This window comes from Bos grunniens, chromosome 11 (assembly GCF_055505025.1).
Source record: "Bos grunniens cultivar Pamir isolate PY7600 chromosome 11, Bosgru_T2T1.0, whole genome shotgun sequence".
In the NCBI taxonomy this organism is placed as follows: domain Eukaryota; kingdom Metazoa; phylum Chordata; class Mammalia; order Artiodactyla; family Bovidae; genus Bos; species Bos grunniens.
In genome coordinates, this window is record NC_141175.1 from 39,207,513 (window position 1) to 39,223,505 (window position 15,993).

Consider the following 15,993-nt stretch of genomic DNA (forward strand, 5'->3'; position numbering starts at 1 on the left):
GTTCCAGTCACTAACAAACAAACAGCAACAGTAACAAACCCTGGGGTGAGCGGATTTCTGACGTCCAGAGTTACTATTCAATATTATTTTAAATGTCCAGTTTACAACAAAAATCAACAGAAATCCTCCTTAAGAAAATCCAGACATTGGACCTGCTAGACAAAGACTTTAAATCAGCAACTATAAATACGCTCAAAGAAGTAAAGGAAGCCATATCTAAAGAACTAAAGCACGTATGAAAACAATATAGATTAGGGACTTCCCTGGTGGTCCAGTGGTTAATACTCTGTGTTCCCAATGTAGGGACACAGGTTCGATCCCTGGTTGGGGAACTAAGATCCTGCATGCCACACATCTTGGCCACAAACAAAGAAATGTAGATTAGAACAAACATAGACTGCTAATAAAGATAAATAAATAATAGAAAATAAAAACAAACCGTGGAGTTGAAAACAGTAGATAAAATTTAAAATGAAATGTAAGGGAATTCACTGTTCCTGACTCCTCTTTGGCAACCTCTGTGGCTCCTAATCCTGGTTTTTGTGACATAGGTGGTACTACAAGCATTTAACAACTGGATTGAGGGCAAGAGAAAAAGGGGCGACAGAGGATGAGATGGTTCAATGGCATCACTGACTCAACAGACATGAGTCTGAGCAAACTCTGGGTAATAGTGAAGGACAGGGAAGCCTGGCATGCAGCAGTTCATGGGGTTGCAAATAGTCGGAAATGATTTAGTGACTGAACAACAGCAGCATTAAACAGAAAGCAGACTGATTATAGCCCTGGAACTGAGTCAAGACTCCCTGCTGAGGGCAAGGAAAAAGATTCCTGGGGAAGAGAAAACATGCAGGCAGAAGCTATTTCATAAGACCAGCAGTATTTCACTATTTAGCAACTGGCACATGATGGCTCAATACTTGCCGTTTGTCCAACAGGGTATGATGGATGTGATAAAATTATCAAAATAAGATCTGCATGTTCTTATAGAAAGGAACAGAAATGCATGGCCCTTTAAACAACGTAACGGTCAGCACTCTATAATCAAGTATCAAAAATATATGGCGGGGCAGGGTTGCATAATTCCATGTTTTGGAATTGTTTTATAAATCAAAAATAGTATAATATTGAGGGAACTATATGCAATGTATGTGTATGTGCTTAGTCACTCAGTTGTGTCTGACTCCGTGTGACCCCATGGACTGTAGCCTGCCAGGCTCCTCTGTCCATGGGATTCTCCAGGCAAGAATACTAGAGCAGGTTGTCATTCCCTTCTCCAGGGGATCTTCCCAACCCAGGAAGATAGATTCTTTACTATCTAAGCCACCAGGAAACCCCACTATATGCAAAACCTTGTGATAAGTCATAATGGAAAAGAATATTAGAAAAGAATGTATATGTGTATTAATAAACCATTTCGTTGTACAGCAGAAATTAACACAACATTGTAAATCACTATACTTCAATAAAAAAAATTTTTTTTAATTCAGAGGATAACTGGTTTACAATGTTGGGTTGGTTTCTGCTGTACAACAACGTGAATCAGCTGTAAGTACATATACATATATCCCCTCCCTTTTGAACCTCCCTCTCACCCCCTTATCCCGCCCTTCACGTTTTAAAAAAATAGTATAGTCTATGTATCCCCTCCTTGGGCCTTTTTCACAGTTCTGTAACACAATAAATTCACTTCAAAAGTGATTTCTTAATTTCTCAAAAGGCAATTCTCTACATGTCAAGAAAACTGATTCACACAGGCGAGGCTGTATCTCAGGCCACGTGAACTTGATTTTCCTGTTGAGGATGTAGCAACATGCCACCTTTCTCTAAAAAGTGATTGGCTCTACACAAATTCTATACATTTTCCTAGTGAACTGCTTGTTTCTCTACTAGAACATATATTCTTTAAGGGCAGGGGTATGTTCTAGGGTCTACATCTTTAAGACCCAGAATACTGCCTGGCACAAACTAAGCACTCAACATTTGGTGAATGAATAAACGAATGAATGACTACGTTAGAACAACCTGCACTATAGCTGATCTTTCCAGTAACTGGAGAGATGTTCAAGGAATTGACCTCAGAATGATGCTTAAAAAGAAAGAAATCTCCAACTACTACAAGTTACAGAAACTATATTTATCCTATTCAACTCTTACAAGCTGCATTTCTCCGAGATCTAAAACTGTAAACCAGCATAAAAGTTAGCACATGCCAACAACCTAAAAAAAAAAAAGGTTATATCATACATGTATATGTACAGTTGAGTCCCTTCGCTGTCTACCTGAAACTATCACAACATTGTTAAACGGCTATACCCCAATACAAAATAAAAAGATTTTTTAAAAAATAAGCTATAGTTTTCAAAGTCAGAATGGTTTTCATTTTGTTTTAATATTCTCTTGGCTGAGCTGTAGAGCATGTGGCATCCTAGTTCCCCAACCGGGATCAAATGTGCGCCCCCAGCATTGGAAGTGTGGAGTCTTAACCACTAGTCCACCAGGGAAGGCTCTAGACTGGTTACTTTATGTTATTTTTCTTACTTACCAAAAGAATGCATATTCATACGTAAAGGACTTTTTGAAAATACAGAAAAACAGAAGGAAAATAGGCACCTATATTCTCACTATGCAGGACAGTGTGGGAATACAATACCTTAATTTAAATTCTTGGGGCACAGAACTGATATGCTATTTCAGGCTGCTAGCTCACTGAAACATCATGTCACAGTTAAATAAAGCTCATTTAAGTTTTCTACAAGCTCTTGTATATATCACCTTATCCATCTACACACAACACTAAAACAGTTCAGAGATTAAGAGGGAGGACTCTGGAGCCAGATTGCCTGGGTAAGAATTCCAGCTCCACCAGGTACTAGGCAGGTGGACTTGCATACCTAAAACCTCTCTATGCCTCCACCTTCCAGTATCCTACAAGAAGCAGCTAGTAACGGTATCTACCTCAGAGAGCTGTCCTAAGACTTCAAAGAGTTAGTATTAAATAAGCTTTTACAAAATATGTTTTCAGAAGCAAAAATAAATGACCCTTTCACGTTCCAAGTGGATAAAGGCCCTGCATATCATATACAAAACATTTTTCCTAACGACCTTACAAATAGGCTTTGTGGTTAGGTAGAGCACTGTTCCCAAAAACTGTAATTCCTACAGATTATTTAATAAAAGGTCTTAGGTTAAATGGAAGAGAAAAAATTACCTCATAAACTTGTCTAATATATCCTCTACCCACATGTGCATTCGGAGGGATTGAAATCCATAGTGCCAAATTAGTTTAATCATGTTAATTATAAACCAGCTGCTCTCCTCATATACCAGAGTCTCTCCATTATACACCCCCACTAGGCCACTAGGGCTCTGAACAGCAGAGAGACCTGCAAAAACAAAGAAAGGGTAACTAAGTCAATGGTTTCTGTACTGATCAAATGAGAGAAGGTAATCTGAAGCTATGGGGGACATTCTGAAATAAGTGAATCTGGGCTTCCCCCAGTTCTCAGGAGACATGTTAACAGAGCTCTATCTTTAGAACAGTGTGTGATACTCTAGACATCACACTGTCCAAAAGCAGATTCCCTTAAAGATGAGTTGGATGATCATTGCAGCTGTATCAAAATTAGAAACTGGCTATATTTAGTCTCAAAAGACTAAAAAAGGCAAAAGAAAAAGCCAAAGGACAGCTGAATTCATCTTAAAATCAGCATAAATTGCTCCTGGCACACACTTGCCCTTGTGGAGCGAAGAGGCCCTGGAAGCATCCACAGGAAATGTGGAAAGCAGCTAAGGAAAACAGGATTTCCATTCCTGTGCAAATCCTATTCTAGGTAACTCAACACTTCTCATAACTGGAAGGAGGCCAAAATTACACAATATTCCCCAAGGAGGGAGCCTACAGAGGCCCCCCCAGGCATTCCCCACAACCTGTCCAATACCTCTCCTGGTAGCAAAGCAGTCAGATGTCCCAAGTTCCAGGCACACGTTTGCCCCTACAGCTGTGAGTGACCTTAAGTCAGACACCTCAACTCTCTGAGCCTCATTTCCCCAGCTATAAAATGGGCATGCTAGGTTTTGCTAACTCAAACCACTCTTTGATTCTTTAACACAAACCCAGAATATATAAGAATCAACAACAGCAACCATCCCCAACCCACGCCCCATGGCTGTAATTCCAGATAACTGAAGATATACTGTAGTGTCCCATTACAGCAGAGCAGCTCCTAAGGCAGTGCCAATTGCTAGTAGGAAAGTAAGGAAAGCAGTTTTACCAGCTTCACTGTAAAAGACAATTAATAAGGCAGAAAAGTTTCAGTTCCCTATCTGATAACAATATCCATGCACTTTGAAGTCTGCTTTGCTCTCAGACCAAATTACATACCCAGATCCTTGACAAAACGCTTCATGTGCAGATTTAAAGGATGGATGATAGAACCTCCTGACTCAAATTCTTGCCCCTGCACATTCAAGGTGGCCAGACGGCCTCCCACCTTTCCTTTTTCGAACACGTCAATCTTCACATCTTTCCCAAATTTCTGCCGCAGATAATAGGCTGCTGAAGTGCCACCAATTCCAGCTCCAATAACCGCTACGGTGGGGAAAAAAAGGAACAGGGTTTTTTCTCTTACCAGCTTCGCATGTTTGTTTTTGAACCGCCGTAAATCAACAACCGACATTACCTAAAGCAGTTATCGACAATTTAGGGAAGCCTGGGGAGGGGGAGGCAAGGGACAGTTGCAGTGAAGACAGAAGCAACTCTAAATCTGGACAGACACTGCCCCCAGACAACAGTAGTAGTAGATTGTTACATTTTTTTCCCCACAGCCAGATGCCCCAGGCTCTCACAGTTCTTTGCGGAGGCACCAAGCGGCCCGCACACGCTCCTTTGTGCCCAATGCATGGGAACAGAGGAGGTGGGGCCTTTCCAGCACGCATTTTAAATAAAGTGGCCGCCATTTTTGCCTAGATTTGTTCTCTCGTTAATGTAAATAGCTTAATGATCCCAAAGAAAATGGGTTAAAAAGGAATAAAAATAAACAACAAAAAAGCAAAACAAAATAAACAGGGAGCAAACCACCAAAACCAATCAAACTAAAAGAGTGACTGTTTCCGCTGGGTAGTCGTCCTAGGTAAAGTACTTGCTCTGCAAGCCAGCCGACTTCAACAAAGCAGACGGCGGAGGGGTACACCCCCAGCCCATCACGGGAAGCACACGCGGTCAGCGCGGTCAGCCTGTTCGCGCTGCTCGGCGTGCTGTGCCCGCATGCGCCTCTCATCTGCAAAGCGGAATCGGCCAGTCGCTCCCTGAGCAGCCAGAGGACCGGCCTCTGAACAAGTGCAGCAAGGGAAGGCCGAGGGAGGGGCCTTTGCTTCCTTGGAGCCCCAGACCCCCGAGACAGGGGCTGCAGGGACGCCGGGCGCCCGCCTGCGGACTGGTCTGGGTCAACCCCACCTCCACTGCCCATTTCTCAAGTGGGCATGTCTCCACGCCCGAGAAAGGGCGTTCCCTGGGGCACTGAAAGCGGTTCGGAGGCGCGAACTGGGAAGAGCACCACATTCGCAGCGGGCTGGTTCCGCGCGACTCAGCGGGCGCCAGGGGCGCCCGGCCTGCAGCAGCTGGTAGTGACCTCCCGGCGCAGGGCGCGCTCTCGCCAACCCCGCAGCGCGCCGCCTCTTCCTCGCCTACCGATCTTCTCCGGCGGGGCCCGCGGCTCGGCTCTCCCAGGGTACCACCAGCTGCACAGCAGCAACAGCCCCAGCCCCAGCCGCAGAATCGAGCACGCGAGCCCAGGAGCTGCAGGGTCCATGGCTCTCCAAGCGCTGCGGTCGGACTGGAGCGCCAGGATGCCACCCGCATTTGAGTCTGCGCTCTCCGCCCGCCCCGCCCCCTGGCTGGCCTCACCCCTCAAAGCCCCGCCCAGGTCCGCTCCCACCCTACCCCCACTCCTCAGCGCAGGCCCCTGACACCCCAGGGCCACACTTCCCTCTTGGATTTCCCAACCGGGTGGTCTGGGTACTCCAAGCCGGCCCTACCCCACCCCCCGCAACTCACCCTGCTTCAGGGAGATACCAAAGGCCCCAGGGGAGGCTCACCCCAGCTTTTAATTTCTTCAGCTGTGCCCTCTTCTGTCCCTACAATCGCTCTCGCTCAAACAATGGTCACAGCTAATCACTGCCAAAAACAGACCAGGGGTGCAAGAAATACTTTACCGAGTGATTACTAGGTTCGGAACTGCTGGATATGGGATGAATGCGTAAATGGCACTGACAGTGACAGTGACAGTCGCTCAGTCGCGTCCGACTCTTTGCGACCGCATGGGCTGTAGCCTGCCAGGCTCCTCTGTCCATGGGATTCTGCAGGCAAGAATACTGGAGTTGGTTGCCATTCCCTTCTCCAGGGGATCTTAAAAGGAAAAGCGGGGGAGCCCAGGGATAGGATAGTTCAAAGTGAAATCCTATCCCTGGCTCCCCCGTTTTTCCTTTTAAGATCCCCTGGAGAAGGGAATGGCGTTGGAGAAGGCAATGGCACCCCACACCAGTACTCTTGCCTGGAAAATCCCATGGATGGAGGAGCCTGGTAGGCTGCAGTCCATGGGGTCGCTAAGAGTCCGACAGGACTGAGCGACTTCCCTTTCACTTTTCACTTTCACGCATTGGAGAAGGAAGTGGCAACCCACTCCAGTGTTCTTGCCTGGAGAATCCCAGGGACCGGGGAGCCTGGTGGGCTGCCGTCTATGGGGTCGCACAGAGTCGGACACGACTGAAGCGACTTAGCAGCAGCAGTATTGTTAAGTGCGGAGAAGGCACTGGCACCCCACTCAGTACTCTTGCCTGGAAAATCCCATGGACGGAGGAGTCTAGTAGGCTGCAGTCCATGGGGTCGCTAAGAGTCGTGTCACTTTCCCTTTTCCCTTTCGTGCATTGGAGAAGGAAATGGCAACCCACTCCAGTGTTCTTGCCTGGATAATCTCAGGGACGGGGGAGCCTGGTGGGCTGCCGTCTGTGGGGTCGCACAGAGTCCGACACTACTGAAGCGACTTAGCAGCAGCAGCAGCAGCAGTATTGTTAGGTGAGAAAAGCTGCTAACTGAGTGATGGGTATTATATGATTCCATTTCTGTAATTAAAATACCCCTCCCAGCCAAAAAAAGGAAAAGAAAAGAAAAAAACTAGTACATGACCATGAAGAATAGTATGGATGGAAGGAAAACAAGTTGGATAAAAAGAAAGGTTAAACTTGGAGAAAGGAAGTAGAAAATCCACTACAAAAAAAGGATTCATTTATTGGACATTTATTGAGTTCTTTCCAAGTGGCAGGCAGTGTTCCAGGTACTTGAGAAAAACCAGTAAACAAAACATTGTTTTTTAAAAATACAATGACACAGCCATTCTAGTGGAAGGACCCCGATGACAACTAGAACAAACATGCAAATGATATAGTGTGGGGAAAGAGAAATGGGGAATGTTGCAATTTTAAATAGAGTGGTCAGATCAGGCTTCATTGAGCAGAATGGCATTTGAGCAAAAGTAAATGGCTACCCACTCCAGTACTCTTGCCTGGAGAATTCCATGGACAGAGGAGCCTGACGGGCTACAGTCCATGGGGTCACAAAATGTCAGAAACAACTGACTGACTAATACTTGCAGTGAGAAAGTGAGCTAGGGAAAGACCTTTCTAAGCAAGGGAAATGCCTGGCATGTTTGTGGAACAGCCAGTGGAACACAGTACAAACAGGAGAAATGGAGGCATTAATGGAACAAGATGCAAGTCACACAAAAACTAAACACTTCCTTGTAAGAACATAAAAATATGAAGATTAAGTCTGCTTTTTCTACAAATTATAAAGAAAGAGCTAAATTATGTCTTTTCCTTTTTCCAAACTACATCATGCCCACAACACCTAAGTACCTTTAGCCTAAAAGGCCTTCAATAAATACACGCTGGTTGATTAGAATTTACCATGTCAGTGACCTTGACACAGGTCTCCTAGGAAAGATTGTGCTGAAAGGACCCTTGGTGAAGAGACAGTGGAGGTGGAGTTAAGCCTTTCTTATTCTGCCCACTTACCTTTTCAAAAGAATTCTGTCACTAAAACTTAAAAAGATATTTTTATGTCATTTATGGAAAATGTTAACATGTACATGAAGTATAATATAAAGTAATACTAGAAATCTTTATTCAAAGACGTATTCAAGAAAACAGTCCACCTTAGGAAGCTGAAGCCTAAGATTCTCTCCTTGACCAAATTCTCTTTAGCCAGGTTCCTCTGAGACCTCCTCTCAACAGCACCTCAACTTTAGCATATGAAGACTAACATAGTTTACAGGAGCTCAAAGCCACATCCTTGGAATGAGGATGTGCTTCCCTTAAAGTGCCTATTTGAGAAAAACTCAAGGCTGCCAAAAAAAATTTAGTATTGGTTCCAGGTAACAAACGAAGATAGAGAGCCCCTATCTTCTAGTCTTAGTGGAAGGACAGGAGACTAAATTTGATAAGGAACAGTTAACGAACACAAAGTGACTTCACTTGCCTAATGGCTGCTTCTAAATTTTTGTAATCTTTCACCTCCCTAACTCCACTCAGTTCAGTTCAGTGCAGTCGCTCAGTCGTGTCCGACTCTTTGCGAGCCCATGAATCGCAGCATGCCAGGCCTCCCTGTCCATCACCAACTCCCGGAGTTCACTCAGACTCACGTCCATCGACCATCCAGCCATCTCATCCTCTGTCGTCCCCTTCTCCTCCTGCCCCCAATCCCTCCCAGCATCAGAGTCTTTTCCAATGAGTCAACTCTTCGTATGAAGTGGCCAAAGTACTGGAGTTTCAGCTTTAGCATCATTCCTTCCAAAGAAATCCCAGGGCTGATCTCCTTCAGAAGGGACTGGTTGGATCTCCTTGCAGTCCAAAGGGCTCTCAAGAGTCTTCTCCAACACCACAGTTCAAAGGCATCAATTCTTCGGCGCTCAGCCTTCTTCACAGTCCAACTCTCACATCCATACATGACCACAGGAAAAACCATAGCCTTGACTAGACAGACCTTGTTGGCAAAGTAATGTCTCTGCTTTTCAATATGCTATCTAGGTTGCTCATAACTTTCCTTCCAAGGAGTAAGCATCTTTTAATTTCATGGCTGCAGTCACCATCTGCAGTGATTTTGGAGCCCCCCAAAATAAAGTCTGACACTGTTTCCACTGTTTCCCCATCTATTTCCCATGAAGTGATGGGACCGGATGCCATGATCTTCGTTTTCTGAATGTTGAGCTTTAAGCCAACTTTTTCACTCTCCACTTTCACGCTGATTCCCCAACTTCTATCCCCTCATTCTCCTTTTAAAACAAGAGATCATCTATGTACAAATCAAAGTTGATTTCTACAATTCACACTGGACTTTTCCCTATTGCAACAGTATACTATTGTTAAAATTTAAATACTGATAAGTGTCTGAGTTTGTATTCACACTGCACTTCTCCCCAGTGAAATAGTATATTACTGATGACAGTAAAACTATAACCAGTGTATGGCTTTGTTTGTCTTTGACTCAAATTGATAATACTACCACATCTCCAGGCTTTTTTCTTCATTGAAATTAACTCAAAGAAATTCATTTTCATATGTTCTTACTTCCACACATCTCATTTCTTTCTTATTCTAAATAGTCTAAATGATATTTATTGCCTTTAGGTAAGATAAGGAAATTCAGAGGCAATATGAGAAAAGATAAACATGTTTGATTACATAAATATTTTCAGATGGCAAGAAATAGAATTTTAAAAGTTAAAAAAAAACATGAGAATTAATATTTGCCTCTAAAATGACAGACAAGATGGTAGTTTATATCACATACAAAGGGCTCCATACTCAATATAAATACAGACTAAGTACATAGTTAAGTAAATCAAAAAAGAAAAAGCAAGTGTCATTGGTCAAAAAATACATGATGTTCAACTCCAGTAGTAGTTTAGAAGAATGCTACTGCAAATAATGAGAAACCAGTTTTCATCAATCATATTAGGAAAAATTAATAAAAATAACATCTAAATGCAGAAAAAACAAGGCAGAATAGATATAGGTCTCAGGTTCTAACTATGTTGGTTGGAGTGTGAGTGACAAAACCTTTTAAAAACAACTATTTATTAAGATACATATAAAGATAACATTTAATTCATAAATCCCATGTTTGGAAATCTATTCAAAAGAGATTAAAGAATCAGTCATAAGGATATATGTACCAGGATGCTTACTGCAACATTGCTTGAGGGCCAGGATCGGGGGGTAGGGAGGAGGACCAGGCATAAATACTAGTAGACATAAGGGAGAGATTCACTGCAACACAAAAATTAGGGGGAATTTTTAAAAATAGTTTTACTTATTTGTTCTATCTATCTATTTTTGGCTGTGTTGAGTCTTCACTGCTGCACGGACTTCTCTCTAGTTGCTGCGAGTGAGGGCTACTTTCTAGTGGCGGTGTGTGAGCTTCTCACTGTAGTGACTCTTGGGCTACAGAGCATGGGCTCAGCAGTTGTGGCGCACAGGCTCAGTTGCTCTGTGGCATGTGGGATGTTCACAGACCAGGGATTGAACCAGTGTCTCTGCACTGGCAGGTGGATTCTTTACCACTGAGCTACCAGGGAATGTCCAAAAATTGGGGGGCATTTAACACCACACTCACATCAATGGACAGATCTCCAGACAGAAAATCAGTATGGAAACACTGGTCTTGAACAACATGGTAAACCAGTTGGATTTTATAATTATATTAAAAAAATTGTATTCAGAACAGCAGAATACACATTCAAGTGCACTTGCATCATTCTCCAGGATAGATCACATAATAGGCCATAAAATAAAAGTTTACAACTTTGAATCATATCAAACATCTTTACCAACTACAACACTATGAGACTAGAAATCAACTACAAGGGGGAAATGTGCAGAAAATACTATACAAACACATGGAAGCAAAATAATATGCTACTGAACAAACAATGGATCACTACAAAAATCAAAGAGGAAATCAAAAAATACCTGAAGACACATGAAAAATCAAAAACACAATGACTCAAAAGCTATGGGACGCAAAAAAGTAGTTGTAAGAGATAATTATTAGCAACAGAAGCCTACCTCAAGAAACAAGAAAAATCTCTAATGAACAACCTATACTTACAACTAAGGAAACTAATAAAAGAACAAATAAATCTAAGGTTAGTAGAAGGAAAGAAGTATAAACTCAGAGAAGAACTAAGTAAAAACTACAAAAAAAAAAATACTAGTGAAACTAACATCTGGTTCATTTTGAAAAGAGAAAACAAAATTGACAAACCTTTAGCCAGACTCATCAAGAAAAAAAAAGAGAGAGGGACAAAATAAATAAAGTCAGAAATGAAAAGGGAGAGGATACAACTAACGCCATACAAATACAAAGGATCATGAGAATGTCTGAGTGCTAAATTGCTTCAGTTGTGTCCAACTCTTTGTGACACTATGGACTGTAGCCCACCAGGCTCCTCTGGTGAATCTTATGATTCTCCAGGCAAGAATACTAGAGTGGGTTGCCATGCCCTCCTCTAGGGGATAGTCTCCACTCAGGGACTGAACCCACATCTCTTGTCTCCTGCATTGGCAGGCGGGTTCTTTACCACTAGCGCCACCTGGGAAGCCCTCATAAGAGAGTACTGCTGCTGCTAAGTCGCTTCAGTCGTGTCCGACTCTGTGCAACCCCATAGATGGCAGCCCACCAGGCTCCCCTGTCCCTGGGATTCTCCAGGCAAGAACACTGGAATGGGTTGCCATTTCCTTCTCCAATAAAAGAGTACTAGGAACAGTTATATGCCAGTTAAGGGGCAACCTAGAAGAAACTGACAAATTCCTAGGAATGTGTAATATCCCAAGACTGAATCAGGAGGAAATAGAAAATATGAAAAACAGAAAACACACACAAACCAATTATCAGTAATGAAACTGAAACAGTAATAGAAAAACTCCCAACAAATAAAAGTCCAGGACCAGGTAACTTCACAAGTAAATTCTACCAAACATTTAGAGAAAAGTTAACACCTAAATTTTAAAAAAAAATTTAAATTTTAAAAAACTATTCTAAAAAATTGCAGAGGAAGGAGTGCTTCCAAATACATGTCAAGGCCAGTATCACTCTGAAAACAAAACACACAAAGATACCACACCAAAAAGAGTATAGACCAATACCACTTACGAACACAGAGGCAAAAATGCTCGAGAAAATATGACCAAACTGAATTCAACAATTACATTAAAAATATCATACAGCACGATCAAGAATTTATCCCAGGGATGCAAGGAGGGCTCAGTATTCAAAAATTAATCTACATGACACACCATGTTAACAAATTGAAGAATAAAAATCATATGGTCATCTTGAAAGATACAGGAAAAGTGTTTGACAAAATTCAACATGCATTTAGAACTAAAAATCCCAACAAACTGTGTACAGAGAAAATAAAATTCAACATAATAAGGGCCATATATGAGAAGCCCGCAGTTAATATCACACTCAACAGTGAACAGCTGAAAGCATTTCTTCTGTGATCAGGAACAAGGAAATTGCTCTTGCCACTTTTATGCAACATATTTGTGGAAGTTACCCCAATCAGACAAGTAAAAGAGATAAAAAGAATCCAAACTGGATAGGAAGATGTAAAACTATCACTATTAGATAACACAACACCATATACATAGAAAATCCTAAAGAAACTACTCAAGAGTATGAATTTAATATAGAGACATATGTTGAACTTCTATTACTAACAACAAATTATTAAAAGAAATTAAAGGGGAAATCCCACTTACAGTCACATTAAAAAGAATAAAATACCTAAAAATAAGTCTAAATAAGGAGGTAAAAGACCTCCACTCAGAAAATTATATGAAACTGATGAAAAAAATTACAGACAACATAAACAGATGAAAAGATATACCATGCTAATGAACTGAACAATTTCATATTGTTAAAATGACCGTACCACCCAAGACAATCTATAGAATCAATGCATTGCTTATCAAACTACCAATAGCATTTTTCACAGAACTGGGACATATTTTTTAAATTTATATGGAAACACAAAACATCCTGAACAGCAAAAAAAAAAAAAAAAAAAATCTTAAGAAAGAACAGAATTTTAGGTGTCATGCGCCTTGATTTCAGATTATACTACAAAGCCACAGTAATGAAAACAGAATAGTAGTGGCATACACACACACAAAAATACATAGCTCAATGGAGCAGAATGGAGAGTCCAGAAACGAACCCACCCACACGGGCTATTAAATGATGACAAAGGAGGCTAGAATACACAATGGGGGAGAGATAACCTCTTCAATAAATGATGACAAGAAAACTGAACAGGGACATGCAAAAAATCAAACTGGTCTACTCTCTCACTCCATACACAAAAATAAATACAAAATGAATTAAAAACATAAACGTTAAGACCTGAACCATAAAATTTCCAGAAGAAATCATAGGCAGTAAGTCTTTAATATCTGTCTTAACAATATTTTTTATATGTCTCAAGCAAGGGAAACAAAAGCAAAAATAAACAAATGGGACTACACTGAAGTTAGAACTTTTGTACAGGAAGCAAACTGTCAACAAACAAAAATGCTACCTACTGAGTCAGAGAAGATAGTTACAAATGCTATATCCAACAAGGGGGTAATATCCAAAATATATAAAGAACATATATAACTCAACATCAAAAAATAATGTCTGTTCAGAGCCTCTGCCCTATGGAAAATGGGCAGAGGCTCTGAACAGACATTTTTCCAAGTAAGGCATACAGATGGCCAACAGGCCAACATGAAAAGGGGTCAACTTTGCTGATCATTAAAGAAACAAACCAAAACCACAATGCAGTCACCTCACATCTGTCAGAATGGCTGTTTTTAAAAAGACAACAAATAAATGTTGGCAATAACAAGGCATGGAAAAAAGAAAAAAAAGGAAATCCTCTGGAACTATTGGTACGTGCTAAGTTGCTTCAGTCGTGTCTGACTCTGCGACCCTATGGACTGTAGCCCACCAGGTTCCTCTGTCCATGGGATTCTCCAGGCAAGAATACTGGAGTGAGTTGCCATTTCCTCCTCCAGGAGATCTTCTCAACCCAGGGACTGAACCCACTTCTCTTACCCGTCCTGAATTGGCGGGCGGGTTCTTCAGCACTAGCGCCACCTGAGAAGCCCGGTACTATTGGTAGGAATGTCAATTGGTGTAGTCACTGTGGAAAACTGTATGGAGAGTCCTCAAAAAATTAAAACAGAATTTCCAAAGAATCCAGCAATTGCATTATTGGTTATTTATCTCCCCAAAATGAAAACATTAATTAGAAAATATGTATGCACTGCTAAGTTCATTGCATCATTATTTATAACGGCCAAGATATGGAAGCAAGCAAAGATTAAAAATATATGGTACACATATATTCACACAATAGAATATTATTCAGGTCAGAGTTTAAGTTTGATAAGCACCAGTTAACGAAAATAGAAGAGTTTCACTTATACTAATCCCTGCTGCTCAATTTTTGTAATCTTACATTTCCCTGACTCTACTAGGCCCCTGTTCATCTCCCTCCCTATTTCCTCATTCTCCTTTTAAATCAAAATATCATCCCTGTACAAATCAAACTTGATTTGTACAATTCACATTGGACTTTTCCCTACAGCAACAGCATGCTGCTGACTAAAATTTAAACATTAACTTGAGTCTGGCATTGTTTATCAATGACAACCCTCAAGTCAATAATTCCAGCACTGCTCCATAGGCTTTTTGGTTTTGGTTTGATTTTTGTTTTGTTTTTGTCTTTGAAACTACCCTGAAAGAATTTCATTTCACAACTTCTAATTTCCACACATCTGATTTTCTTCTTATTTTAAATAGTCCAAATGACATTTATTCTGTCTTAGAAATAAAAGGAAATTCTGAGGCAATATGAGAACATATTTGATTACATAAAACATAAACATTTTCAGATGGCAAGAGATAAAATTTTAAATGTTAAAAAATGCATGAGAATGAATATTTGCCATCAAAATGATAGATGAGGGAATTGCCTGGTGGTCCAGCGGTTAAGAATCTGCCTTGCAATGCAGGGGGTGCAGGTTTGATCCCTGGTTGAGAAGGAAATAGCAACCCACTCCGGTATTCTTGCCTGGAAAATCTCATGGATGGAGGAGCCTGGTAGGCTACAGTCCATGGGGTTGCAAAGAGTCAGACACAACTGAGCGACTTCACCTTCACTTTTCACTTTGGGTAACTACGATCCCACATGCCATGGAGCAACTAAAGGCCCGTGCACCACAACTACTGAGCCTGCACACTCCAGAGCCCACGTGCCACAACTAGAGAGTCGACATGCCACAGCTACCGAAGGCTGTGCTCTCTGGAGCCCATGCACCACAACTAGAGAGCCTGTGTGCCACAACTAGAGAATCCACAAGCTGCAATGAAAGATCCCACATGATGCAATGAAGATCGTACATACCACACCTAAGAACCAACACAGCCAAATAAATAAATATTTTTAAATGACAGATGAGATTGTAGTTTATATCACAAACATACAAAGAGCTCTGCAAATGGATAAGAAGGGTTAAACAACTCAATATAAATACAGACTAAATACATGAGTAGGGAAATCACAAAAGAAAGAACAAGTACCACTGAGCAAAAAAAAAACAAAAACCCCACACATGAATGGATGATAACTCCAATAGCACTTTACACAAAAGCAAATTCAAACAAGAGATACTAGTTTTCATCATTTATATTGGCAAAAATTAATGATAAGAACATCTTAATACAAGAAAAACTGAGGTGGACTGGGTTGGGTTTTCAGATACTAACTATTGGTGTTATGGATGACTATAACTTTTTAAAGACAATTATTTAGTAAGATATATATATATAGAAAGTGATATATTTAATTCAGAAATCTCATGTTCAGTAACTTATTCAACAGA

General features: G+C 41.2%; 1 protein-coding gene across 6 annotated transcripts in view; it reads right to left on the minus strand.

Moving 5' to 3' along the window:
• PCYOX1 (prenylcysteine oxidase 1) overlaps window positions 1–15,993 on the minus strand; it is a 47,063-nt gene that overhangs the window by 8,230 nt on the left and 22,840 nt on the right. For 2 of the 6 annotated variants that reach the window (XM_086326147.1, XM_086326148.1), the window contains exons 1-2: window positions 5,690–5,841; window positions 4,385–4,591 (exon numbers count right to left, since the gene is read on the minus strand). In XM_086326147.1, the coding sequence (XP_086182273.1) occupies window positions 4,385–4,591; window positions 5,690–5,810 (328 nt within the window). In that variant the 5' untranslated portion in view covers window positions 5,811–5,841. Of the gene's footprint in view, window positions 1–3,211; window positions 3,387–4,384; window positions 4,592–4,682; window positions 5,160–5,689; window positions 5,842–15,993 lie in introns of those variants that run through there. The other 4 variants (XM_086326145.1, XM_086326150.1, XM_086326146.1 and 1 more) reach the window with 4 other exon arrangements.